Here is a 27,220-nt window from a genome sequence, read left to right as displayed (position 1 = left end):
AAGACCACAATTTCCTCCCAGACGTGATCGACGATGCCCTCCACCGCAACTCCTCCACTTCCCGCTCCTCCGCCCTTGAGCCCCGCCCCTCCAATCGCCACCAGGACAGAACCCCACTGGTCCTCACCTACCACCCCACCAACCTCCATATACATCGTATCATCTGTTGTCATTTCCGCCACCTCCAAACGGACCCCACCACCAGGGATAAATTTCCCTCCCCTCCCCTATCAGCGTTCCGCAAGGACCACTCCCTCCGTGACTCCCTTGTCAGGTCCACACACCCCACTAATTCAACCTCCACTCCCGGCACCTTCCCCTGCAACCGCAAGAAATGCAAAACTTGCGCTCACACCACCCCCTTACTTCCCTCCAAGGCCCAAATGGATCCTTCCATATCCACCACAAATTCACCTGCACCTCCACACACAGCATTTACTGCATCTGCTGCACCCAATGTGGCCTCCTCTATATTGGGGAGACAGGCCGCCTACTTGCGGAATGTTTCAGAGAACACCTCTGGGACACCCGGACCAATCAACTCAACCACCCCGTGGCTCAGCACTTCAACTCCCCTTCCCACTCCACCAAGGACATGCAGGTCCTTGGACTCCTTCATCGCCAGACCATAGCAACACGACAGCTGGAGGAAGAGCACCTCATCTTCCGCCTAGGAACCCTCCAACCACAAAGGATGAACTCAGACTTCTCCAGTTTCCTCATTTCCCCTTCCCCCACCTTATCTCAGCCCCTACCCTCGAACTCAGCACCACCTTCCTAACCTGCAATCTTCCTCCTGACCTCTCTGCCCCCACCCCCACTCTGGCCTATCACCCTCACCTTGACCTCCTTCCACCTATCGCATTTCCAATGCTCCTCCATACCTTTTATCTTAGCCTACTTGGCACACCTTCCTCATTCCTGAAGGACTCCTGCCCGAAATGTCGACTCTCCTGCTCCTTGGATGCTGCCTGCCCTGCTGCACTTTTCCAGCAACATATTTTCAGCTGAGGAAGTCCTGCCCGGGCTTTGTGAGCCACAGGCGACCTCTCAGAGCGGGGCACCTCTCGTTTTTACTGAAGTTCGGACTCAGGAATTCTTGGAGGCGATAGACAACACAACAGCACTTGGACATGATTTGGAGATGCCGGTGTTGGACTGGGGTGTACAAAGTTAAAAATCACACAACACCTGTTGGACTATAACCTGGTGTTGTGTGATTTTTAATTTTGAGCACTTGGACAGTCGTCAGTCCTAACGCCCCGGCCAGCCTCTGAAACACGTTGTCCGTGAAAAAACTGTGAATGGGCTTGAAGCAGCCGCCCTTAGAGATGCCCCGGGCGTGGACAGTGCTGGCAATCTCTCCGCACAGTGTAGCTGCTCGGGGTCGGGGGGAACAGACTTGTTGCTGAGCTGCTGCCCAGCCCAGGGCGAGGAGCGCCAGTTCCTTGTAACTCCCTCTCCCTCGGCTGGCCAGCAACATGGGCTATAACGGTTTGTGACCAGTGACGGGTTTTGCCCAGATGCCGAGTGTGAACATGCTGAGGCCAGCCACCCTGAGGATGAAGCTGAAAACCATCAGGGACACTTTGACCAGGGACATCGCTCCCCTTTCCCCCTCCCCTTGTTTTTTTTAACATCTGATCTGCTCCCCACCCCTCTCCGGGTGGGGGATCCTGCTCTTCCTCCCTGTCTCTGGACAAGAATCCCACTGGCTGTCACTGGTTTCCCTGTAGTCTGGTAATCCACTCAATCTGTGGAGAGGTATAAAGCTTGGGATGTCACCCTGGGTTCTCCTGGAGGCGACAGTCTCCACAGCCCAGCTCCAGCGGATCCTGCATCCAAGGAACAGCAGAGTTGACATTTTGGGCACAAGCTCTTCATCAGGAATGAGGCCTCATTCCTGATGAAGGGCTTATGCCTGAAACGTCGACCATCCTGTGTCTCGGATGTTGCCTGATCGGCTGTGCTTTTCCAGCACCCCATTTTTCGAAAAGGTTTTGTCTGAACTGTATAATTCTATGAAATTTCTAGATCATTAATGTGTTTGAACTAAGAATATTAAATCTTAACATAACATCTTGGAAGTATTCAATGGATCAGTGCCATCTGTGAAAAATAGCTAGAACTTCAAATTAATAGACTTGCATGAAAGGTGGAAAAAGTTTTAAGCAAGTGCAAAGAATAAAGAAGGGTGGGAAGTGAAGCATTAAAAAATTAACACAAGGTCAATTTTTTACTTTAACTGTCTCTCTCACTAAATTATTGTCTGACACAGTGTTTTCAGCATATTCTGTTTAAAACTTTAATTCACTCATCCTGTTGCTGACTCAGCCAGGTTTTATTGACTATCACCAGATCATAGAATCCCTACAGTGTGGAAGAAGACCATTCAGCCCATTGCATCCACACCAACCCTTCAAAGAGCATTTCACTTAGACAGACTCTCTTATCCCTGTAACCCTGCATTTCCCATGGCCAATTTACCTAACCTACACATCTATGGACAATGGGAGGAAACCGGAGTACCCAGAGGTAATGGGGAGAACATGCAAACTCCACGCAAGCAGTTACCCAAGGGTGGAGTTGAATCCAAGTCCCTGATGCTAGGAGGCAGCAGGTCTAACCACTGATACACAGGGCCGAACTTAAGAAGATGGTGGTAAGGAGTTCTCTTCTTGAACCTCTGCAGTCTATTTGATGTAGGATTCCCACAAAACTTAGGGGGGATCTTAAGGTTATAATGTTCTCCTGTACATATTTTAGATAGTAGTGGTTATGCATTTGGGAGGTGTTATCAAAGGTGTTTGGGTGAATTTCTTCAGTGCATCATTTAGATGGTACAAAGTGGTGCTACTGAATGTCGGTTGCAGAGGAAGTAAATGTTCATGAATGTTGTGCCGATTTGTCCTGGATGATGTCAATCTTTTTGCTTAATTGGTCAGGTCAGAGTTGTCCTTTTTGTTGTGTAAGGACGTACATGGATAAGTTTTCATATTGTCGGGCAGATGCCAAAGTTGCAGCTGCACTGCAACATCTTGGCTAGGTGTACAGCAAGTTCTGAAGCACAAGGCATCAGTACTATTGCTGGAATTTTGTCAGGACATAGAGCCCCAATGCCCTCCAACTGTTTCTTTGTGGAAACCAGCAGGAGTTTTCATTGTCCATGTTTAACCTCATGTCGTGAGGCTTCATTGGTATGGAGTCAATATTGATGACTCCTAGGTCAACTCCCTGTTGACTGGAAACCCTTATGCTACTTTGTCTGTTGGGTCCAACCTACCAATGCAATGGTGATAGTGTTATCTAGAACATTGGCTGTAAGGTATGATTCCATGAGTATGATTATGTCAGTGTGTTTCTTGGCTCATCTGCAAATTTGGCTTCATTTCCCAGGTGGTTTAATGAGAATGAATTAGGTGCGTATGAGGGAGACATTGCTAAGGATGTCATTTTCAGTGCGTTAATGCCCAAAGTACCTTAATGTCCAGTTTCATTCCTTCTCTTAAACTTTCTAGCAGTAGATGCAACTGAGCTTGTTAGCTGTTTCAAAGAGCAGATGAGTGTCAAAGTAGACTGCAACTTTCTCTAATGCTCCTGGCTCATGGACTCTTCATTAAATCAGGATTAATCATTGTTAAACCCCTGGCTTGATGCTAATGGTGGAGTGGGGGTGTACATATATCACTGAACCATCAATTGCAGATTTTCATTGAATTGAAATTCCAACCTCTACCATAGTAGAATTTCCCCCAGAATAACACAGCAGCCTCTGGATTACTAGTCCAACAATATATCCACTAGGTGATCACCTCCCATTACAGGTTTAACATGAAAACAGGAAATAAATGTAAACCCTCACCTAGTCAGACAGCATTCTTTGGAGACAGAAAAGGAGTCAAACATTTCAAGATTCTGAGAATAATATTTGATTATGCTTATGTTGGCGCAGTAAATAATTAATTCAACTCAAACGATTTGGATTAAATTACTTTTTCTGAAGAAAAATCCCAGTCAGCCAGCTTGAGGTGAAAACCTTGGCATTGGGGAGTGGGGAAGCTAAGCCCAACTTTTGTCTACAGCTGGGCTGACTGTGGCTCTGGGTGACGTCACGGCCTAGCGGGTTCGCGCCGCGGCCAGCTGGCAGGGGGCGCGCTCCCGCTCTCGGACCCACCACTATCACCGCCTTCGGAAACCGGCATCAGCACTCTGGCCGGCGCCTGAGCTTCCATTGAGGATTTGATCGGTGGATGTCTGAGAGGTAAACTTCTCTCTTGCTGGGTTTTCTCCGTCTCCGCAGACATACACCAGAGACCTTTGTCGCGACGGGTGAAGCGGGACGGACGGAGGGAGGGAGACTGAGGCCTAGGTTGACGGAGGTGAGCGCCAAGCATTGCGCATGTGTTGGGGCCGCAGTGCGCTCTGGGAGTTGTAGTCCTCCGTGACGTTAGTGACGATGGCTGACAGTTTGGGGAAAGGGGGATTGAAACTCCATTTCCCAGGGTGCAGCGGTCGGCCGGACTCTCCGCCCATCATGGTCAGCACTGCTGGCCGGCCGGGTTGCAGTTGGAGTTTCTTTGTGACTCTGAGTCTCTTCAATCCGTTCGGGTGTCCCAACAGGCGAGGGTGAGTTGCTGTTCGGGTTGGTGTATTGTCGTGATTTTTGTGGTGCAATCAGTAAGTTCACCGTCAGTTTAGTTTACCAGGAGCATCCCTGCCATATGGTGGGATGCAGTTTTGATTCAAGCCTCTACTGCCACGAATTCCGTAAGTAACCGAACAATCTAAATTTGTTTCATTGACTTACGGTGATGCTTCACCTTTTGTCGATAACTTGATGTGCCACCACATTTGTGAAACTTTTTAGCGAACTTTTAAAAATATTTCAAGGCGGCGGAAGCCCCACAGCATGAGGAGCTTATTGTCACAGCGGCAGGTAACGTCAAGCGCAGTTTTTCGGGTTAAGGTATATCATCTGTAACCAAAAGAGAAATTAGTCAAAAATGTAGTGATATTGCAAGGTTTTAAGTTCGTAATCCAGAAAATGTGTTTGGATCTTGATCCTGTGTGTTTTTTTTCCCACTCGTTATCTCTCTCACGTATGCAATGATCACAGCAAGTCAGTTTCATGAAAGTTCTCATAGTATTTACTAGGTAGAAATAGCCAGTTATAATGATTTCTTATTCCAAAAACAAGTTTATTTTACGTGCTATTTAAGCTTATTGTGTTTCCTTGTATGATGCATTTTATTTTCTTTCAGGGTGGCATTTTTGCGCCATAATTGATACACAACATCCAACCTCTCAATTATAGAGCAAATTGTGCAATAAATATTTAATATGAAACTGACTTGTGCATAACAAACAGTCCAACTACCTAATGTTTAAATCTTTTTATTATAATAATAAAAAGATTTTTGTTACTCTTAAGTGAATTGAGTGAACCATTCGTGAATCTACATTGAGATAAACTTATTTAAGGCAGAACTTTAGAGAAATTGTATCTGCGTGCTTTGATCCAGTACTTATCAGTATTCTGACAATTGTAAACAGGGTACAATCACTGGCATCCTTATTTCAATGGAACTATTTTTGTGATATATCTCTGGTATAAGTCAAATAAAACACCTCAGGAAGCCTGAATGCATGTATCCTATTTTAAACAATTTGACTGGCTTGTGTCTGTAAAAGCTATTTCTATATCATTTATAGTACAAGTGAATAATCAAACAGACCCATAATTTTCAAAAGCAAAATGTGTCTCACCTTTTATTTTACCATTTCAGTAGGAGACCAGTATACAATAAATTGGTTATTGTGCATACATTTACTGAAATACATTTTTTTGGTGGGCATGATGCCTGTTAGGAGCTCGTGAAATTCAAATAAAGATAAATAAGTTTGAGTCAATTTTTTTAACGATTTTCCTATGACTGAATTTGAAATTGCCTTCATTCTGTCATGGCAAAATCAAAATATGGGGATTATAAAAAATAATCAAGTGCAGAGAATGACTCAGATTATTTAACTTGGCTTGGATTTTGACTCAGTGATAAATAAATGGCACTAGGTGTTCATTAGATTTGCACTTGCTCAAATTCTTTTGTACTGGAACGTGTTGTGCTTAAAAATTCATTTCACCATGGCACAGTCAACAGGTGATCTGGGACTTGTCCAAACAGGATAAGCAGATGTGATTGTTTAAAGATTATCACATTTGAAGAATTTTTAATGAATAGTGTAGATCTAATCCAGCAAATGTTAGGATAGTTAATTTTAATGTTTGACTAAGTATACAAAGAAAAATAAAAAGGATTGGAAAAATTGAATGAGACAGGTAAAATGTTTTTAAAATTTATTTCCATTTAAAACCTTAAGAATATGATTGCACACTTCTAAAACTGAATATTCACTGCTAAAATACTTGTTTGTCAGTAATTAATACTTATTGCATTGTTAAAGTTTGACCTACACTCAAGGGGATAAGTCAAAACCTTTTCTTGCAAAGTTACTATATATCTTCATTGTAACTGCAATGTGGAGTCATAGAGATGTACAGCATGGAAACAGACCCTTCAGTCCAACCCGTCCATGCCAACCAGCTATCCCAACCCAATCTAGTCCCACCTGGCAGCACCTGGCCCATATCCCTCCAAACCCTTCCTGTTCATGTACCCATCCAAATGCCTCTTAAATGTTGCAGTTGTACTAACCTCCACCACTTCCTCTGGCAGCTCATTCCATACACTGAATGAGTATGAAAAATGACATTCAACAAATATAAAATTACTCTTTCGGTCACTTTGGCAGTGATCACAATTGTTGGATACTGCTGAGAACCGATCACATCTCATTCAACAAGACGCAACATTTTCATCCTCTGTGTGAAAACGTTGCCCCGTAGATCTCTTTTATATCTTTCCCCTCTCATCCTAAACCCATGCCCTCTAGTTCTGGATTCCCTGACCCCAGGGAAAAGACTTTGCCTGTTTACCCAATCCATGCCCCTCATGATTTTGTAAACCTCTATAGGTACCTCTCAGCCTGTACGCTCCAGGCAAAACAGCCCCAGCCTGTTCAACCTCTCCCTATAGCTCAAATCCTTCAATATCATTGTAAATCTCTTCTGAACCCTTTCAAGTTGCACAACATCTTTCCGATAGGAAGGAGACAAGAATTGCAAGCAACATTCCAACAGTGGCCGAACCAATGTCCTGTACAGTCGCAACATGACCTCCTAACTCCTGTACTCAGTACTCTGACCAATAAAGGAAAGCATACCAAACGCCACCTTCACTATCTTATCTACCTGTGATTCCACTTTCAAGGAGCTATGAATCTGCACTCCAAGGTCTCTTTGTTCAGCAACACTCCATAGGACCTTACCATTAAGTGTATAAGCCCTGCTAAGATTTGCTTTCCCAAAATGCGTCACCTCGCATATATCTGAATTAAACTCCACCTGCCACTTCTCAGCCCATTGGCCCATCTGGTCAAGATCCTGTTGTAATCTGAGGTAACCCTCTTCGCTGTCCATTACACCTCCAATTTTTGTGTAATCTGCCAATTTACGAACTGTACCTCTTATGCTCACATCTAAATCATTTATGTAAATGACAAAAAGTAGAGGACCCAGCAATGACCCTTCTGGCATTCCACTGGTCACAGGCCTCCAGTCTGAAAAACACCCCTTCACCACCACCCTCTGTCTCAGATCTTTGAGCCAGTTCTGTATCCAAATGGCTAGTTTTCCCTGTATTGCTAATCACTCTCCCATGGGAAACCTTGTCAAACACCTTACTGAAGCCAATATAGATCACATCTACTGCTCTGTCCTCATCAATCCTCTTTGCAATTTCAAACTGCTTCAAATATTTAAATGGCAAAATTACAGTCAGCATTCGCCATTATAACTCCTCTGAAACTGGCAGCAAATTCGTGTATCCCTGTGTGTGCACAGTTAGATACGAAACCCAAATTAGATATGAAACCCAGAAGCTGTTATCAGTGATTCAGCACTTGGATGCACAGTTGAGGTCTTCCCACCATGTAATCAATTATAAATCATTTATGAAGTGAGAGCTTCCGCTGCTGTAACCCTGCTGCCAAAAATACTTGAAAATGTTGCATCTTGTTGAATGAGATGTGATTGGTTCTCAGCGGTATCCAAAGTTTGAGATCACTGCCAAAGTGACCCTGAAAGAGTAATTTTATATTTGTTGAATGTCAGTTTTCATCACTTTGATCAAATTTGTATTTTTTAAAGTCTTATATTTTAACCCCATTTGTATATCCCAATCACTTATTTTGCCAGCTGTAACATGTAAGAATTAAAGGTGAAGTGTTTTTGCTTCTTGCTTTTCTATCTGCTGGAATACTTGTATAAGACTGAACTCCTTGTTAATGCCATTGTGGCCAGACACCTGGAGCGTCCCATGATGGCATACAAGATTCAAACTGATGTTGGAAAATAAGAAATCTGCATCACAGAGATGGCTAAAGGTTTGGAAGTACCTTTCTTCAGAGATTAGAAATGATCATCATCGCTTTACCTCCACCTTTTGGAGCTGCTGAAGGAATAGAGCAACTCAAACTGCACCTTTTGGATTTCTGCATTTAATGGTGCATGTTTGGTCACCCTTTAAGTAGTGTAAAGTGCTGTCAGCATTGATAGTCTAAAACTTTAACTCAGAATATTAATTCTTGTCTGGCCAGGTGTCTTAGAGTGCTGAATCATTCATTTCTCTGACACAAACATCTTTTGGTATATTTGCATATTTGAGTTTGACAACTCATTGAAATAAGTATTTAAATTTTGCTTGTCAGCCATTAAGATATTCCTGTTTTGTTCAAATTGGCTAATCTGTTTGATACTAATGGAGTGAGCTCAGATAGCATTCTGATGCTAACTCTTCAGAGTCTATGTAATGGTTGATGTTTGGATATCTTCTGTTCAGTTAAATTCTTCTATGTACTCTTGAGTATAAAAAAACTAAAACGTTTGCTATTGTGGAGCTAAGACTGTCATTTAGAATTCACTTTTAGTGCCAAAAGTGTCCTTGTGCTCAAAACTTATCTCTCTTATTTTGGTGTCAATTGCAGTGCAATAGTAACACTCCTCTAAATAAGGTAGATGATCAGAAATCCAAGCTTCATTTGACAGTGTTGAACATGATGTCTAGACTAACAGAAAAGCAGTTCTGAGGAAGTGCTACACTGTTAGAGTTGCCATATTTCATTTGTGATATTAAAATGAAATGGGTGTATATACAATGCCATTTAAGAAAGAGCAGTGACATTCACCCACAGGCTAAGCCAATACTAACCCTTCAGTTTATGTCACTGAGAGACATAAGCAATTATCTCATTGCACTTGTGAGATGTTGCTGGGAATAAATTGACTGCGATATTTGCCCTATAACAATTGCCACTTCAAAAGTACTTCCATTAGTTTTGATTTGTTTTTGAACATCCTCAATTTGGAAAAAGCAGTGTACAAATGCGAGTTTGTTCCAGTACTTGGAGGCAACTTGCTCCATAGCATTCCCTTTATTTTGTGGGATAGTGAACCAGAGAAAACACACAGTAATTTTCAGATTGGATAGTAGGAGATTTCGAACACGCCTGTGAGCATTATACTTAATGGAAGTGAGTCGGCGGTCCTCTAAATTAAAGTTGTTGTGAGCTTAAACAATAATTTTATTTATAAAGCTTGGAATTTTATTGAACTGTTTTATTTGCAGAATAACACTGATGGTGGTTCCCAAGGTGATGAAGCTCCAGCATCTCATTGCAATTGGTGTTTATTTTTTCCTGTGGCATCAGTGCAGCACCTGAAGAGGACCACGTGTTCTAGGAGCAGTATGTGGTATTTTCATAGATAATTTTACTTTTCTTACTAAATACCACTGACTGAAATGAGTAGTTACAAATGTATAATAAGCTATTTATAGATTCAAGTGTCTGCACATTTTTTTCTTCGAAGAGTTTGAGCTTTGGAGTCTCTATTGTATAAAGCAATGAATAGTTGCAAACTTCAGTAAGTCTGCTGCAGAAATTTGATTAAAGGTTGTTTGGCCTGAGTTCTGCAGGGAATATCTGAATGTCCATTTCCACATGTTTAGAGGGAAGGAAAAAAAGCTGTTTAGTTTTAGTACCCTGAACCTTTCTGTAAAGATTTAGTGTTGCTGCCTGCTTTGCATTCTCTTCAGCTCAGAATGAATAATGTGATCCATACTCATAGCTCATCTTAATATTTGCACAAAGCAAAACAGATACTCTCCCACCTGTGATGGTAGAACTGAGCAATGCAGTCAATCGTTGCTACTTGTTGCACAAACAAGCATCCTGACCCCAGACTTATTCTAGTACTGTCTGCTGCAAATCCTTCATTTTGTATCTTGCACAAATCATTAATGTGAAGTGAAGACAAGCCTAGACTAATTCCTTTGAGTGAAGTTACTTGCACCATTGTAGAAGCCTATTCCAGTCATAGAATCATACAGCATGGAAATAGACCCTTCGGTTCAACACATCTGCACCGACCTGACATCAAAATGTGACCTAATCGCATTTGTCAGAATTTGGCCCATATCTCTCTAAAGCCTTCCTACTCATAGGCCATCCTACTCAAAAGCCATCCAGCTGCCTTTTAAATGTTGTAATTGTACCCACCTCTACCACTCACTGCAGTTCATTCCAAACTTATACTGACCTGCACGTGAAAATGTTACCCCTTAGATCTTTTAAATCTTTTCCCTCTCGCCGTAAACCTGTACCTTCTAGTTTTGGACTACCCACACCCTAGGGTTATTCACCCTATCCATGCCCTTCAAGATTTTAATAAACCTCTATAAGGTCATGCCCTCAGCCTCTGATAAAACAACCTCAGCCTATTCAGCCTCCCTCTGTAACTTAAATCCTGCAGTCCTAGCAACACCCTCGTAAACCTTTTCTGCACCCTCTCAAGTTTAATAACTATGTGGAGGTGCTGGTGTTGAACTGGGTGGACAAAGATAAACATCACACAGCTTCCCTATTCAGCACTGTTGGCGCTTTATATGTTGGCTTGTTTTTTTTTTGTTTTTTGTTGTATATAATCTTTGACAGCTTTGCAAGTTTGTTAACTGTAGTGGTTTTAATTTATGTAGTTTTTATGTTTGATGGATCTTGCAACACTAATACTCAACAATTTGTGTTTCGAGCGCCTCCTCTCTTGAATCTAAATGTTACTGCAGAACATTATGGCTAATGACTTAATTAAATGGTGTACCTGGAACATCAAGGCGAGTCAATCACCAATTAAGAAGGTACTTTCAAATCTTAGAATGGAAAAGGCGGATATGGCTTTGTTACAGGAGAGACATTCTTGGATGAAAGAGAACATTTGAAACTACAGCAGAATGGCTTTGATCAGGTTTACTTTTCATCTGTTAGAACCAGAAGTAGGGGAATGGCTATATTGGTTAGGAGGAATCTCCCATTTAAGTTACTAGAGTGTGTTAAAGACACACATGGGAGGTTTGTAATTCTCAAAGCCCCTGATAAACGGGGATGAATATGGTGTTTTAAATGTTTATTGCCCTCCGGCCCATCCCCTCAAATTTCTGGTAGAAGCGTTCTCTAAATTGATCAGTCTGTAGCCCTGGCATATCATTATAGGGGGAGATTTTAACTATCCTTTGGATCCCAAAGTAGATCGGTTGCCCAAACCTCACCCCCTCCCGATACCCTCTGTACAAACTGAACAGTTAGTGGATCTTTTTGTGGAGTTAGGTTGGTGGACGTCTGGGGGTGTCCACCCTACAGGCAGGGGTTGTACAATTTTTTCCAATCCACACCGATGTCACACCAGGATTGCTTTTTTTTTTCTGACCCCAGTGGCAACCCTGGACTTGGTGGCATCTTGTACAATTGGTAACATTACCATCTCCAATCACGCTCCAGTGTACCCATTGGTTAAGATTTAGGACAATACAGTGGGCCCGATGCACTGGCGAATGGATCCCTTTATCCTTAAGGATAATTTTGTGGAGTACTTCTGTAGGGAATTTCAGGTGTTCCTAGACATTAACTCAGGCTCGGTTAGTAGCCCATCTGTCCTTTGCGAAACTGCTAAAGCCTATGCCATGTGTTAGTTATTTCCTATTCTGCCAGGAAGCAGCAGAAGAGTGAACAGCAATGTCTCGTCGAAGCACATTTGAATGCAGCCAAAAAGGCTTATTTTGACAGGCCCTCAGTCAAGTTACAGAGGTTTACGGTGCTATGGTCTGCATTGAATTCCGTGCTATCGCAGACAGCAAAGAAGGAGTTTACTGTTGCAAAGCAAAGGTTATATGAGCCTGGTGACAAGCCAGCCAAGTACCTAGCATATCTTGCCAAGAAAGGGAGCACCCTTCAAGCCATGATGTCGATTAGGGAAGGGTCTGGGAACCTAATGTGATTCCAAAAAGATTAATGTGGCATTCCTGAGATTTTACTCTAAGTTATACCAATCTGAGGGTTGTGAGGAGGGGTGGGCCAAGATAGAGTCCTTTTTTAAGAAACCAGAGCTCCCAGGCATGATCCCAAGCAAGAGTCTTTTCTCAATTCCCCTTTATCAGAGCAAGAGGTTCAGGAGGCTGTGAAGCAACTTCAGAGTGGAAAGGCGCCCGGTCCCAATGGACTTCCCAGTGAATTTTGTAAGGAATTTATAAACCTACTGTCAGGCCCAATGCTCAACATGTTCAATGACTCATACAGTCATGATCGTCTCCCGCCATCTCTGAGAGAGGCCAGTATTTCGCTTATTCTTAAAAAAAGGAAAGTCCTGGAGGACTGTTTCATCCTGGGCCATTTCACTCTTAAATGGACTTCAAAATCCTTCCTAAGACTCTTGCATTAAGGCTGGAGACTGTTACCTTCTATTGTTAAAAGGACCAGATTGGCTTCGAAAGGGGCTGCAGATCCTCCAATAATGTTAGGCGGCTGCTTAATGTAATTCAAGTGTGTCAACAACAGTCAATACAGGGATTGGTGATTTCTCTAGATGCAAAGAAGGCATTTGACTGAGTTGAGTAGCCATATCTCTTTTATGCTCTGGAGCGGTTTGACTTGCGTGAGACCTTTTAAGATGGGTAAAAGTTCTTTTTAGTGACTCTCTTGCTGCGGTCATCACCAATGGGGTATGATCAAACAATTTTAACATTTTTAGGGGCAGCAGCAGGGCTGTCCCCTTTTGCCATTGCTTTTTACATTGGTGGTTGAACCATTGGCGGAGTCCATTCATAGGGATCCTAATATATCAGCTACAGAAGTGGGATCAAAATTACTTAAGATTTTGTTGTACACGGGCAATGTCCTCATTTGTTTGTCAAATCCAGTAGTTTCAGTGCCTTGCCTGATACAATGCATCAGCTCGAGTAAAAAATGAGGTCTGCAGATGCTGGAGATCACAGCTGCAAATGTGTTGCTGGTCAAAGCACAGCAGGTTAGGCAGCATCTCAGGAATAGAGAATTCGACGTTTCGAGCATAAGCCCTTCATCAGGAATAAGAGCCTTATTCCTGATGAAGGGCTTATGCTCGAAACGTCGAATTCTCTATTCCTGAGATGCTGCCTAACCTGCTGTGCTTTGACCAGCAACACATTTGCAACAATGCATCAGCTCGTTTGGCACCTTTTTTGGTACAAGATTAATCTTGCAAAATCAGCAACTATGCCCATGGGTGGTCTTACGAAGGTGCTAGGACTTGAAGGCAAATATTGATTCCCATTTAAGTGATCGCAGGACGGTTTTGTGTACTTCGGCATATTCATCACTCAGTTCTTGATCAAAGCTAAGTTTTCTCATCTCTGCAGGGTGTGGGGAAGAGAGCTAGATGTTGAGGTCTCCTCAGAGGCATGGCAAGATATTTGGGAAAACCCAAGAAAGACATCAATTTGCCGTAGGACCCATGCTTTACAGTTGAAGATTCTCCACAGGGTCCACTTGGCTCTGGATCACTTTTTAAAATTTAACCTAGGGGTATCTTCAACATGTCCCAAGTGTAAGGTTTATATGGTCACTCCTGCCCATTGTCTTTGGTCCTGTCATTGATTTCAAACATACTGGAGTGCTGTGGTGGGTGCAATGGAGGGGTTTTTGGTTGTAAGGGTGAAGAAGGACCCTCTCTCTCCTCCTCTTGGCCTGCCCAGTGTGTTTCCTCTAGATGCACATAAGAAAAAACTTTTCAATGCCCTCACTTTCTGTGCAAGAAAGAATATCATGTTAGTTAGGTATCCAAAAATCCCCCGGATCTTTTGGGTTGGCGGAAGATTGTTATGGAGCATATCCCCTTGGATTTTCTTACAAATATGTTACACCACAAGATTGAGAATTTCTGTAAGATATGGCAGCTTTCTTTGGAATACCTGGACACAGATTTGTCTGCCACACTAATAAGGGCTTTTATATAGCCGTAACGATTGTGCTTTACGAGTCCAATATCCAGAGAGGGGATGTATGAATATGTGAAAATTAATGCTCTCAATATTAGAGAGTGAATGTTTTGTTTGGCTGAGCTGAGGTATTATTAGTTTGTTGGTTATTATTTATTTTGTTAAGTAGTTAGTTGGAGTTTTTTTTTCTATACATGTTTATACATTTGTACATGAGAGTGGTTTGGGTTTTTACATTTTTTTGGTGTTTTTAATTGTATTTTGTATTTGTAATATTAAACGATCTATTTTTCAATAAAAATATATTTACAAAATAAATCACACACCAGGTTACAGTCCAACAGGTTTATTTGGAAGTACAAGCTTTCAGAGTGCTGCTCCTTCGTCAGGTAGCTAATGGAGCATGATCATGGGACACAGAATTTATAGTAAAAGATCAAAATGTCATATAATTGATGTAATGTATTGAACAAACCGAGATTGCTGTTAAGTCTTTAATCAATTGGAATGGGGTTGCAGGTTTCAATTCATCAATATGATGCTGCCTGACCTGCTGCGCTTTTCCAGCAACACATTTTCAGCTCTGATCTCCAGCATCTGCAGACCTCACTTTCTCCTCAATTCATCAATATGTAAATCCCAGAACTTCATTCAAGTCGTTTCCCTGAGATAACTTAAGGTTTTATATAAAAAATGGTGACAGAGTCTGTGTACTATGATTCTACTCCACTAGTTACCTTACAACGGAGCAGCACTCCGAAGGCTTGTACTTTCAAATAAACCTGTTGGACAGTAACCTGGTATTGTGTGATTTTTAAGTTTAACAACATCCTTTATGTAGTTGTTATTTCACCAGACATGCTGTGAAAACCCCATTTACTTGTGCGCAGGATTTGCTCCTCACTTTGAGAAAGGTGATGCTATTGAGTTATCCAAGAAAATTAATCCAAGAGTCCTCAATCTCTGAACTCAAATGATAAGATTGCACTTGATATTAAAAGCTCAAAGTGTAAGAGGACAGATTTTGAACAGCTAAAGTGCCAAAATTGTTGTTACTGTAGCTATTTGTAGATGCTTTGTAATCAGTCAGTTTAAGGATGTTTTTACACATCTCTGGAGCAGATGGCACCTCAACCCTAATACTCCTAGCTCCAAGGTAGTGACACTATACTGCAACAGGAGCATTTTTAAAAATCCACTGTACACTCAGGTTAATCATGCAATAATTGTGTTTATTGCAGTGAGGGGAGTTGTTTAGGACACAAGCCTGTCAAATGTGACTCAGCAAAAATGACTGAATCTTCTCCTGTTCTGAGACCAAAGCCACGTTTTGTTAGAAAAGCTAGTATATCATAACTTCATTTTATAAACTTCAATGTAATGAATGTTTGGTAATAATTAATTACAGGCAGTTGTCAGTCCCAACCTTTTGCTTTCGTTGTTTACAATTCTGTATAAATTTCTAAGTTGGGTTTTGTTGGTGGGTAATGCATAGTTAGTCTTTCAAGACCAATGTTGTGAATTTCCTGTAATTGATTAATAATAGCCTCATAATGTTTTATGATATTCAGTTCAAAGTTTCCTTTAGTCGTACCAATTCATACTGGAATATTTTCACTTGTAAGAGTTTTATAAGGGTTCTCTTTAGATAGAATATCTGTTATATTGCAGTAAGGAAATCAATGCTTAAACAGAAATTCTCTTTTATTATGAAAACTGAGATACCAGTAAATAAATAATCCAGTCATGAGAGTTCTGATGACTCTCACATCAAAGACTTGGTTTTGCTGTTATGTCTTATTATCATATGTTATTTAGGAACTTTTGTATTCTGTTTGTGCTTTATATTTGAATTTGAAGCACAAAACAGCACATCGGAGATAGAACTTGTAACATGTAATATTTAAGCAATTTGTACTTTGGCTGTTTTAATTTTTATCACTTGCATTTAGGGATTTTAATTTCAAATGTAATCATATTTTAACAACAAAGTTCTTCTGTAAGAATTCCAATCACTATTCAATATTTTATTTTTTTTTGGGATGGCTGAGTTCAGTGTGTTTCGGTTCCCTTCTAGCTATGTTGTTGTATCATACTTAAGCTTAAGTGCCTAATTACTTTTAGTTGGATACCAGATAACCAAATAAGTTTATGGGTGTTATACAATGAAAAGGTTTGATGTTTCAAAAACTATAGTTACTTGTTCTGAATTGAAATAATAGAAAATGTTTTTAACTTTCTTAATATTGAATATTTCCCAATATTTACAAGTAAAATATTTGAAAAGCCAAATTTTCCTACATGATTGAATTAAATTATTGCAATTACACATACCAGTTGAAAAATTGTCTCTCAGATTTCCATAATGTTCAGCTACAAGGCTATTTCTCATGGCTTGAGAACTAAGTGGCATGTTCTCAAGCTAGCACTCATTTTTCAGATTGAAATGAGAAATATTTTTGTTGTGGCTTGTGAATCCATGTAATTCTCTGGCACAAAGAATGATGGCTGTTCAGTCATTGAGGGTCCTCGGGGTGTGATTAATAGATTTTTGAATTCTAGAAGAGTGCAGGGATCTAGGAATCAATTGGGAAAGTAGTGGAGTAAATTCAAGGAGTTATATAACCCATTTCACATTCTATTTGTCAAGTTCTAATAAGCTATAACTACTTGACTTTTGTTGTCTCGACCAACAGATTCTTTGCTAACTGCCTTTGAAGAGTAATTTGGGAATGGAAGAAGACCAAAGGGAGGTGAGTTGATTGAACTATTTTATGCTAGAATTTTTTTTCTATTATTCGTGGGATGTGGGCTTTGCTTGCTGGATCAGTGTTTATTTTCTATCCCTAGTTGCCGTTGAGAAAGTGGTGGTGAACCATCTTCTTGAGCTGTAACAGTCCATTTGGTTTAGGTACACCCACAATGCCGTTGGAGAAGGAGTTCCAGGATTAACAGAAATAAATAATTTTGCATAGAAGCTGGTTAACAATTTTAAGATACCTACCATCCAGGATTTCACAGGAACAGAAGTAAGCCATTCAGCCCCATGTGTCTGTTCTACTATTCGATTTACTTTTTAAATTAAAAAAAATTCATTTGTGGGATGTGAGTGTCGCTGGCTGGCTGGCTGGCATTTATTGCCCGTCCCGAATCACCCTTGAGAAGGTGGTAGTTAACTTGAAACCATGGCTGATCTGTGCCTAAAACCATATACTGCCTTTGGCCCATATCCCTTAAAACCTTTGCTTAACACAAAGCTATCTATCTCAGATTTAAAATTCAACAACTGATCCAGAATCCACTGCCATTTGTGGAAAAGTTCCAAACATCTACCATCCTTGGATTATAGAAGTGCTTCCTATTATCTGAATAGTCTGATTCTAAATCTCAGACTATACCTTCTAGTCCTAGAATCACAACCAGTGGAAATAATTTAGGTTTGTCTCCTGTTCACATCTTAAAGACTTGCACCAGATCACCCCTTAACTTTCTAAATTCTACAGAGAAGAGGTCTAATTTGTGTAATCTGTCCTCCATAACAACTGAAAAAGTTCAGATATCATTCTTGTAAACCTATGTTTTACTTGCTTCAAAGCTAACTTATCCTTTTCAAGGTGTGGTGCCCAAATCTGTTCACAGTACTCCAAGTGGGGTCCAACCAGAGTTTTGCATAATTGCAGCATTTCTACGAAAGCTAGAACATTCACTAGGAAATTGGTATAGGACAGACAAAATGCAATGTTTCTTGATCATAATGGGGGCGAAGTGGATATATTGTTCTGTTATATCTTGTTTTGTGTTATAGTCAGTGACGGCTGAAAGATTCCCTGTTACCAACTGAACCATAGCATCCAGGACATTATCCTTTGTTTGCCTCTGCTTGGCTGAGATCAACTAATACAGAGGAATTAAAGTTGAAACTCAGCAAGTAGAAAATTAAAGATAAGATAAAAAAAAGGAGCAGGAGTAGGCCATTTGTCCCATTGAGCCAGATCTGCTTTTCAATAAGATCATGGCTGATCTGATGGTAGCTTTAAGACCACTCTCCTGATGTCCCATTTGCCACCACCAGACCTTCAACTCCATTGTAAGTCAAAGATCTGTCCAACTCTGCTTTGAAGATATTCAGTGACCAAGCCTCAATGAATTTGTAGTGAAATGGAATTCCAAAACTAAAACCCACTTGAGAAAATACATTCTTCATCAGCTGAATCTTAATCAGCTAGGAGATCCTTTATTTTTAAACTGTGTCCTCCAGTTTCTATATTTACCTTTTAAGTGTAAACAGCAATCCCCCTTCTAAGTTTCAGTAAGATCACCTCCATTCTTTTTAACTAACTTTTGCAAAGTTTCCCCTGTAATATGTCTTTCAATTTTGTTATCAATGATATAGTGGCATACAGTTCACAAGCAATAAAACTGACTTAATTCCTCTGGTCTCGAGCAGTACAAAGGCTATGGCAACAAGACTGCCACTAACTGCAGTTCTAACCCAAGTGATATTCTGTTTTTGAAGATCCTTTATAAATATACTTTTCTAGGGCTGCTTTTACCAACCATGTCATCTTTGTCCATCTAGAGATGTCCATTCTACTACCTCTCTTGCAAGTTATGTGTGCAGTAGTCAAAATGTGCATCCAGCCGGTCTCCATTATTTCTCTTTCATGATGTCCCATAGATACCTGTTTGTGCAGTACTACTTTGTCAATGAAGCTGGCTCGCTACATGAGGCACAAGATCTTAAATAGGCAATGCTGATGAAAGACATCCAGCTCACTAGAAGCCTTTATTGTTCTTTTTCAAGTCTTGCTAGCATAGATTATTGTTGGTATTATTATGGACAGAGTTGCAGCTTCAAGGTTGTGATGATGTCAGATGCCCATGATGTGTGGAATTCTGGACAATCAATGCTGCTATGATGATCTTCTGTAGCTATTGATCTCTATGCCACCCTCCCTGGAGATGTTGCTTCCTAGATGACTGAAGTGGTCAATGTCCTCCGTGTTTTATTGCCTGATGGTTATGGGAGAGTTTTGCTGCTGTCCAGTAGAGCAATGTCATTTGTGAAATCTAACTTCATCACCCAGTGTTGTTGCCAAGGAATGCCAAAGAATGCAGTCATGGTCAAATCAATAACCAAGAGAAAAAGATAGGGCTGTATGTAGCCTTTCCATACTCCCGTGATGTTCAAATGTCTGTGGTGTCCATGCTGTTTTGACACAGCAGTTTGAATCACAGTTTTAGGTTTTGAAGATATACCACTCTGGTATGTTGTCCTATCTTGTGAGACATCATTGTGATTGTCAATGGATGCTATCAAAAGCTTCCTTGAAGTTCATGAAGTTGGTAACAAATGGCATCTGATACTCTATACACTACTGTATGATCTTGAGCATAAAGGCATGCTCACGGGATAGTCTGTCAGAAGCCAGACTTTTCTACACCGAGAGTACTGTGTACTTCTGATATCAATCTTTTGAGCGGTGCTATGCTGAAGACCTTCAGTACCAACTACATCTCTACATCTTGTTGACTACCTCCATAAGTTCTCATATATTTCATCCCATTTTTTATAAGTTCCTTTGGCATCTTGTCTTGCCCTTCAGGCTTCTAATGGCTCTTTAGATCTCTGACTTTGCAGTTTCCCCCAGTTTGACATTCAGCTGTTGGCTCACAGTGGTGTAATTGAGCTGAAGCCTTGAGCTTGACATCCTGGTGAAGTACAGCAGATGAACCAAGGACAAATCAGCAGTGAAGGAACAATAATCCTGTACTCTGGGCAAAAAGTAAACACAGCCATGGAGTTAGCCTCATACTCAACAGATGTTTAGAACAAGTATTAATTGGGTGGAAGCCAGTAGACCATTACAGCATCGCTGTCACATTCCATACCAGACATATCAAAATCAATGTCCTGCAATTTTACCCATCAACATAAACCGACACAGGGAAGGAGAAAGATTAGTTATCGTGACGATAGCAGGATATACTGAGAGAAATTCTGAGCTATGATATAAATTCACTGATATTATTGCTAAGCCTAGGAACAATCAACTGAACAGTACTATTCAGCCCTATGGGTCAACAAGCATGGTCAATGGAAGAGTGAGAGTCTCCTGATTTTCTGCAGCAACAGTGGGTTCAGTATTTGGTGTAACTTCTTCAAGAACAAGTATAAAGACATTGAGATCTCTAAATGCTAAAGTCTTGAATTAGATTGATTTATATGTGCATCAGCAGATCGAGGATGACACGATAATATATTGGGACTGTTGAGGTGCAGATATTCGATATGAACACGACTTTGTTTTATGCACAATCCACTTGAAGCAGCAGAAAGTAATAACCACTAAGTAACTACAGCTTTTGCAACAGTGAAACTAAAGAACAAAAGTCAGACAATTTCCAGCTGGCCGCCTGACAAATTTGAAATACTAGTGAGTTTGGACAATGTTGAGAAGCAATGAAAGATTTTCAAAATGAAATAATGTGCATAAGATTCGGAATAGGAGGAAAGCAAAAAAGAGTGATGGATCACAGGCCTAATTGTGAAAATTGATTAAAGAAAGCTGGCAAATAGCAAGAAGGATGAGAAAGAGTATTAAGCAAAAACAAGTAGAGAAGATGATGCAGTGACTGATGAAAATAATGTACATTTGAAATATGAATGACCTGGAAATGTTCAGAAATTGGATACTGCTACCTTTGACATTGGGCTCAGTCATTTGTCAGTATTTAAATCAATACTAAAACAATAACAAAACATTGCAATTGCAAATTCTAATATTGTTTGATTCTAGCATGGTGTTGATTTGAAAACATCTGTTGGATTCAACAAGACTGAAAGTTATGAACTGCATTCAGAACTGTACAAAATTTAAAATAGCTTTGTTTTTGTCCTTAGGCAGTGGCAAGTCTGACACCTTTGGCAGTATCTGCTGATGATCCACAGAGCATGTCAGATGTTCAGCAAAACCTATGTAAGTCTTTCATATTTACTTACCAAACAATAAATACAATAAAATTAAGGTAACAGCAATGCCACTTGGGTTAGTGTTTGGTCATTTCATCAGTAGTACCATTTCCATGAGGATATTTCAGTGTCTTAAAAACAGTATGTTGTTAAATTATGCCCCTTTTTGTTCCAGTTACTATTTCCATATTTACTTCAGCCCTTTTAGTCTTTTCAATGTTGATGATTTCTATGGATTTTAGCCTGCACATGATGTTTCAATTTTGCATATCATAGCCTCACCTTCTTCTTTGCTGTTACCATTCGGCTTAACATGTCCATGCAACCTTTCTGTTACAGCAATTTTGCTATCTCTACTTGTGTAGAGAGGACTAACTACAGGGGAACCTCGATTATCCGAAGGAGATCTCAAGGTTCTGAAAGAAACATTACAACAAAGCCGTGTTTCCAATACTGATCGCATCTTTTCTTTTACAGTGATTAAAAGTGAATTTGAATTTGAGATTTCTGTTTACGAGCAAATTTTAAAATACTACAATTGACTTGATAGTCTTTAAGTTTATTACATTTACCAGAAAGGTAATATTAAAATTTGGTAAGGAGCTACTCACCTCTAGGACCCGCTAGCAAGTACTTGATGAGATTTCCCTCTTCAGCACGCAAACTGTAACAGGAGATATGAATAAGTGCAATCAATAGTCATGTTAATTTACAAAGAAGTTGAAAAGATTTTTCTTAAATGGGTCCTTAAGGGCATGGAAATTAAGGTTTGTGCAGAGTTGTTGTAGTCATTAGTTCTAGTAGTGCCCATTGCAGCCAGTGTAGTGGCTCCAAGATTAGCATTGCTGTCGCTCAGTGCCAAGCAGCCAGGTTTGATCCAGCCTTAGGTGGCTACGTGTGCTCCATTTTCCTCCCACAGTCGAAAGATTAGGTAAATTGGCCATAGGGTCCAGGGATGTGCAGACTAAGTGGATTAGCAATAGTAAATGTGGGGTTATGTGGATATGGTGAGGGTCTGGGTCTGCGTGGAATGCTCTTTAGGCGTTCAGTGCAGCCTTGATGGGCCGATGCTGAAAAATGTGTTGCTGGAAAAGCGCAGCAGGTCAGGCAGCATCCAAGGAGCAGGAGAATCGACGTTTTGGCATAAGCCCTTCTTCAGGATTGAGGAGGGTGTGCCAAGCAGGCTAAGATAAAAGGTAGGGAGGAGGGGTATTGGGAATGCGTTAGATGGAAGGAGGTTAAGGTGAGGGTGATAGGCCAGAGAGGGGTTGGGGGCGGAGAGGTCGGGAAGAAGATTGCAGGTCAAGAAGGTGGTGCTGAGTCCGAGGGTTGGGACTGAGATAAGGTGGGGGGAGGGGAAATGAAGCTGGAGAAATCTGCATTCATCTCTTGCGGTTGGAGGGTTCCTAGGCGGAAGATGAGGTGCTCTTCCTCCAGGCATCGTGTTGCCATGGTCTGGCAATGGAGGAGGCCAAGGACCTGCATGTCCTTGGCGGAGTGGGAGGGGGAATTAAAGTGTTGAGCCACGGGGTGGTTGGGTTGGTTGGTCCGGGTGTCCCAGAGGTGTTCTCTGAAACATTACGCAAGTAGATGGCCTGTCTCCCTAATGTAGAGAAGACTACATCGGGTGCAGCAGACGCAGTAAATGATGTGTGTGGAGGTGCAGGTGAATTTGTGACGGATATGGAAGGATCCCTTGGGGCCTTGGAGGGAAGTGAGGGGGAAGGTGTGGGCGCAAGTTTTGCATTTCTTGCGGTTGCAGGGAAAGGTACCAGGAGTGGAGGTTGGGTTGGTGGGGGGGTGTGGAACTAACGAGGGAGTCACGGAAGGAGTGGTCTTTCCAGAACGCTGATAGGAAAGGGGAGGGAAATATATCCTTGGTGGTGGGGTCTGTTTGGAGGTGGTGGAAATGACGAAGGACGAAACGATGTATCTGGAGGTTGGTGGGATGATAGGTGAGGACCAGTGGGGTTCTGTCCTGGTGGTGATTGGAGGGGAAGTGGAGGAGATGCAGTGGAGAGCATCGTCAACCACGTCTGAGGGGAAATTGCGGTCTTTGAAGAAGGAGGCCATCTGGGTTGTTCGATATTGGAACTGGTCCTCCTGGCAGCAGATGTGGCGGAGGGGAAGGAATTGGGAATATGGGATGGCGTTTTTACAGGGGCGGGGTGGGAGGAGGTGTAGTCTAGGTAGCTGTGGGAGTCGGTCGGTCGGTTTATAGTAAATGCCCGTGTTGAGTCCGTCGCCCGAGATAGAAATGGAGAGGTCTAGGAAGGGGACAGAGGAGTCTGAGACAGTCCAGGTAAATTTAAGGTCGGAGTGGAAGGTGTTAGTAAACTGGAAGAATGAATTGTTCAACCTTCTCGTGGGAGCACGAGGTAGCGCCGATACAGTCATCGATGTAGCGGAGGAAAAGGTGGGGGGTGGTGCCAGTGTAGCTGTGGAAGATGGACTGTTCCACATATCCGATGAAGAGGCAGGCATAGCTGGGGCCCATGCGGGTGCCTATGGCTACTCCTTTGGTTTGGAGGAAGTGGGAGGATTGGAAAGAGAAGTTGTTCAGAGTGAGGACCAGTTCAGTCAGTCGAAGGAGAGTGTCAGTGGAAGGGTACTGGTTGGATCGGCGGGAAAGGAAGAAGAGGAAAGCACTGAGGCTGGGGAAGCAAAAATCATGGACAAGAGCGTAGGTGGTGTCCCAAACGTAGGTGGGGAGTTCTTGGACTAGTTGATGGGCCGATGGCCTCTTTCTGCACTGTAGGGATTCAGTGATTCAATTAAATGTATTTCTACTTATTTCCATATGTTCAGGAATGGTGTAAGCCAGGAAATTGTGCTGAGAGTTCCAATTGACACTTTGCAAATATGTAATAGAGAAAACTGAGTTAATAAGCCACTTGAACATTGTATTGTATTGAAGTTTAGTGTCCTCTGTTGTGTTACTCATGTACCTCACATATGTCACAGTTGCTTGGATTTAAAACTTCTGTCTGAGACTAGCAAAAATTCCTTTCTTGGAAAAGTATTATTTTGATAACCTGTGTGTTTTCAATGTAACCAAGCTTTTTTTTAAAAAGACATGTAGGTTAAATGACTTGGGGACATGGGGCAATTTGTAACTGCAGTGTGTTTCTCACACTTTTGTAGTTGCAGCAAAAAGTTAAGTAGATATGCTTCCTCTCTCGACAACCTTCCAGATGCAAGCAGAAAGCAGTATTTTACTTTATTGTTCCTCTCTTTCCTTTACCAGTGTTTATTTAGCCTTTTTTTAAAATAAGCATTGATTTTTCTGCTGTTTCTTTCAATGAGCAAGCAGTTACCTGGATTTACTATATCAACAAGAGTTCATATGTTGCTGCTGAAAAAAAACATTTGCACAGGTTTGTTACACATGACAACAGATATACCTTTCTATAAATGTGCTGTGGTTTTCAAGGTCAATTAACAATACATTACAAAAATAACTTATAAATGTGAAAAATTTCTCAACTTTACACATTATTATGAACCTGGCTTCTAGTCCCAGGTGTGTCATTCATTTTGTAGGAACGTTTTTAAGAAGACTTATACAGCTTCTTACAATTGGCAGTTTGCAGTACTTTTTAACTACAATTTTGCTGTCAATTGGCAGTGTGATGGATAAATTACTTTAACATATTCGTTTACTTACAGCAGATGAAGATGCTTTTAAACTTCTGTGGGAGATGAAGATGCGAAAAAGACAAGGGAAACCAAATCTACCAGATACTGTTACTGAACTTGGCACAGAAGATGGCTGCAAAGTCTATCTAGTTGGCACAGCCCATTTCAGTGAGAGTAGCCGAAAAGATGTTGTGAAGGTAATACTGAGAAAAGTTGTAATTCTTTAAAATATTGAATTTAAACAAAGCATAAATGCTGAACAAATAGAATCTTGACCCTGTAGGACCACAACATGCATTGTGAATGTTCAAATTTAATCTGAAATAAGGTTGATCCCCAAAGCCAGTGTTAAGATCAGAATCATTTTATTTGGGCTGGAGAGGTTGCAGTATGTTTCAGTACCCACATTCATCTTTCCTCAGTCAAATTCCAGTTAGTGGCGTAAAAACCAAAAGAACTGTGGACACTGTAAATCAGGAACAAAAACAGAAGTTTCTGGAAAAGCTCAGCAGGTCTGGCAGCATCTGTGAAGAAAAATCAGTTAACATTTCAGGTCTGGTAACCCTTCCTCAGAACTAGACCTGAAATGTTAACTCTGATTTTTCTTCTCAGATGCTGCCAGACCTACTGAGCTTTTCCAGCAAATTCTGTTTTTTTTTGTCCCAGTTAGTGATGTAATTGATAAAATGTAATTTATTTGCAAAAAATTGCCATACTTGGTTCAGAAATTCAGCCAGATCTTAAAATCCTTTCTTTGATTTTGGTGATTATTTCAGAAATATAACCTGTATGTCACTACAATATTTGTGACAACTTTTTAAAATGAATTCTTTGTAATGAAGAATCAGTTAGGCCAGAAAGAGTGCAGTTTTATTAATGGTTTGTATACATGATTAATGCTTTTATTATTTATTAAACTGAACAAAACCTACATGCTCTTGTGGCTCACTGTTTTCCATACTATTACTGTAATTATTTTATCATATCTATAATTTAGTTTGTTAATACTCTCGCATCAGAAATAGTACATTGATCAGAATGACCCAAAGTTATTCAAGCAGTTAAGTATTTTGACCATTTTGGATGAGTGGGATTCTGCTGTGTTTGTATTATCACTACACAAATCAATGTTTGTAAAACGTAATTTGAGAATACATCAACTAAATACTTCTGTTGAGTTAGTGAATCTCAGCTGATGGAGTTTTGCACCGTTAGACAGCTTCAGATAAAAAGTTGTACTTGTTCTTCTGAATAGAAGAAATACACAATGATGTAAGATAGGACAAGAAAAAGTCTTGATTTCTTGCTATTTACTGTTGTGGAGCCACACCTGCATGAAGAAGAAGCTGGCTGAGTGCAAGATTGGGAATGCACAAAGATGGGAATTGGATTTTTACATTGAGCACCTGTAAAGGTAAATCAAATTATTTTGAACATTTATATTACTACAATTGTGAGTTGTCCAGATATATAGATTGAGGTGCAATTGAGTGTAGTCCTAGTACAGGTTGCTGACTAAGCTGATACAGTGCCATCACCGGTAAGTATTTATTTCTATGCAATGAGTTCACATTAGACAGTTTACAACACCGGATGATTAATGATGTTGCAAAAAATTGACAGGAACTGTATACGGATGTAAATTTCTTATTGTGAGTAGTCAATCAATCAGAATATCTCAGTATGTTACACACACATTATCATGACTGCTCATGTTGGCAAATTCAGTAGCTGTTCCGTTAACGTCTTTCATGCAGAGGAGCTAATGGAATCCATTTGGATAATCTTCAAAATAGTGACTGCACATTAATAACCTCAACCTGATATAAGCACATTTCTAATGGCATGTTGCATTTATCATTTTGTACTTTTGTTCCAGACAATTCAAGAGGTACAGCCAGATGTGGTGGTTGTGGAACTATGTCAGTACAGAGTCTCCATGCTCAAAATGGATGAAAAAACATTATTAAAGGAAGCCAGAGAAATCAATCTAGACAAGTTGCAACAAGCTATAAAACAGGTAGTCTGTTTAGTCTGATTTATCTATTACGCCTAGTACGTAAAAGGTTGGTTTGTCGCAATTTTGCTGTTCACTTTGGTGTTGAATATCTATGTTAGTTGTGTCGAAACTAGAAAATCATCACTACATCTCTGTAAAATTACACATTGGATGAGGTACCAAGCTATGACA

The 27,220-nt window shown here is 40.8% G+C and overlaps 1 protein-coding gene across 3 annotated transcripts in view; it reads left to right on the top strand.

Annotated features, from left to right (window-relative positions):
* The first annotated feature begins 4,153 nt into the window (after positions 1-4,153).
* The window catches only part of trabd (TraB domain containing), a 33,003-nt gene continuing 9,936 nt past the window's right edge, over positions 4,154-27,220 (top strand). Inside the window, exons 1-6 of one of the 3 annotated variants that reach the window (XM_060843170.1) lie at positions 4,154-4,261; positions 9,744-9,861; positions 17,114-17,170; positions 21,322-21,397; positions 25,063-25,226; positions 26,909-27,049. In XM_060843170.1, the coding sequence (XP_060699153.1) occupies positions 17,150-17,170; positions 21,322-21,397; positions 25,063-25,226; positions 26,909-27,049 (402 nt within the window). In that variant the 5' untranslated portion in view covers positions 4,154-4,261; positions 9,744-9,861; positions 17,114-17,149. Of the gene's footprint in view, positions 4,262-4,538; positions 4,627-9,743; positions 9,862-17,113; positions 17,171-21,321; positions 21,398-25,059; positions 25,227-26,908; positions 27,050-27,220 lie in introns of those variants that run through there. The other 2 variants (XM_060843168.1, XM_060843169.1) reach the window with 2 other exon arrangements.

The sequence above is a fragment of the Hemiscyllium ocellatum genome, chromosome 23 (assembly GCF_020745735.1).
Source record: "Hemiscyllium ocellatum isolate sHemOce1 chromosome 23, sHemOce1.pat.X.cur, whole genome shotgun sequence".
NCBI lineage: Eukaryota > Metazoa > Chordata > Chondrichthyes > Orectolobiformes > Hemiscylliidae > Hemiscyllium > Hemiscyllium ocellatum.
This window is presented reverse-complemented; position numbering and strand designations above follow the sequence as displayed.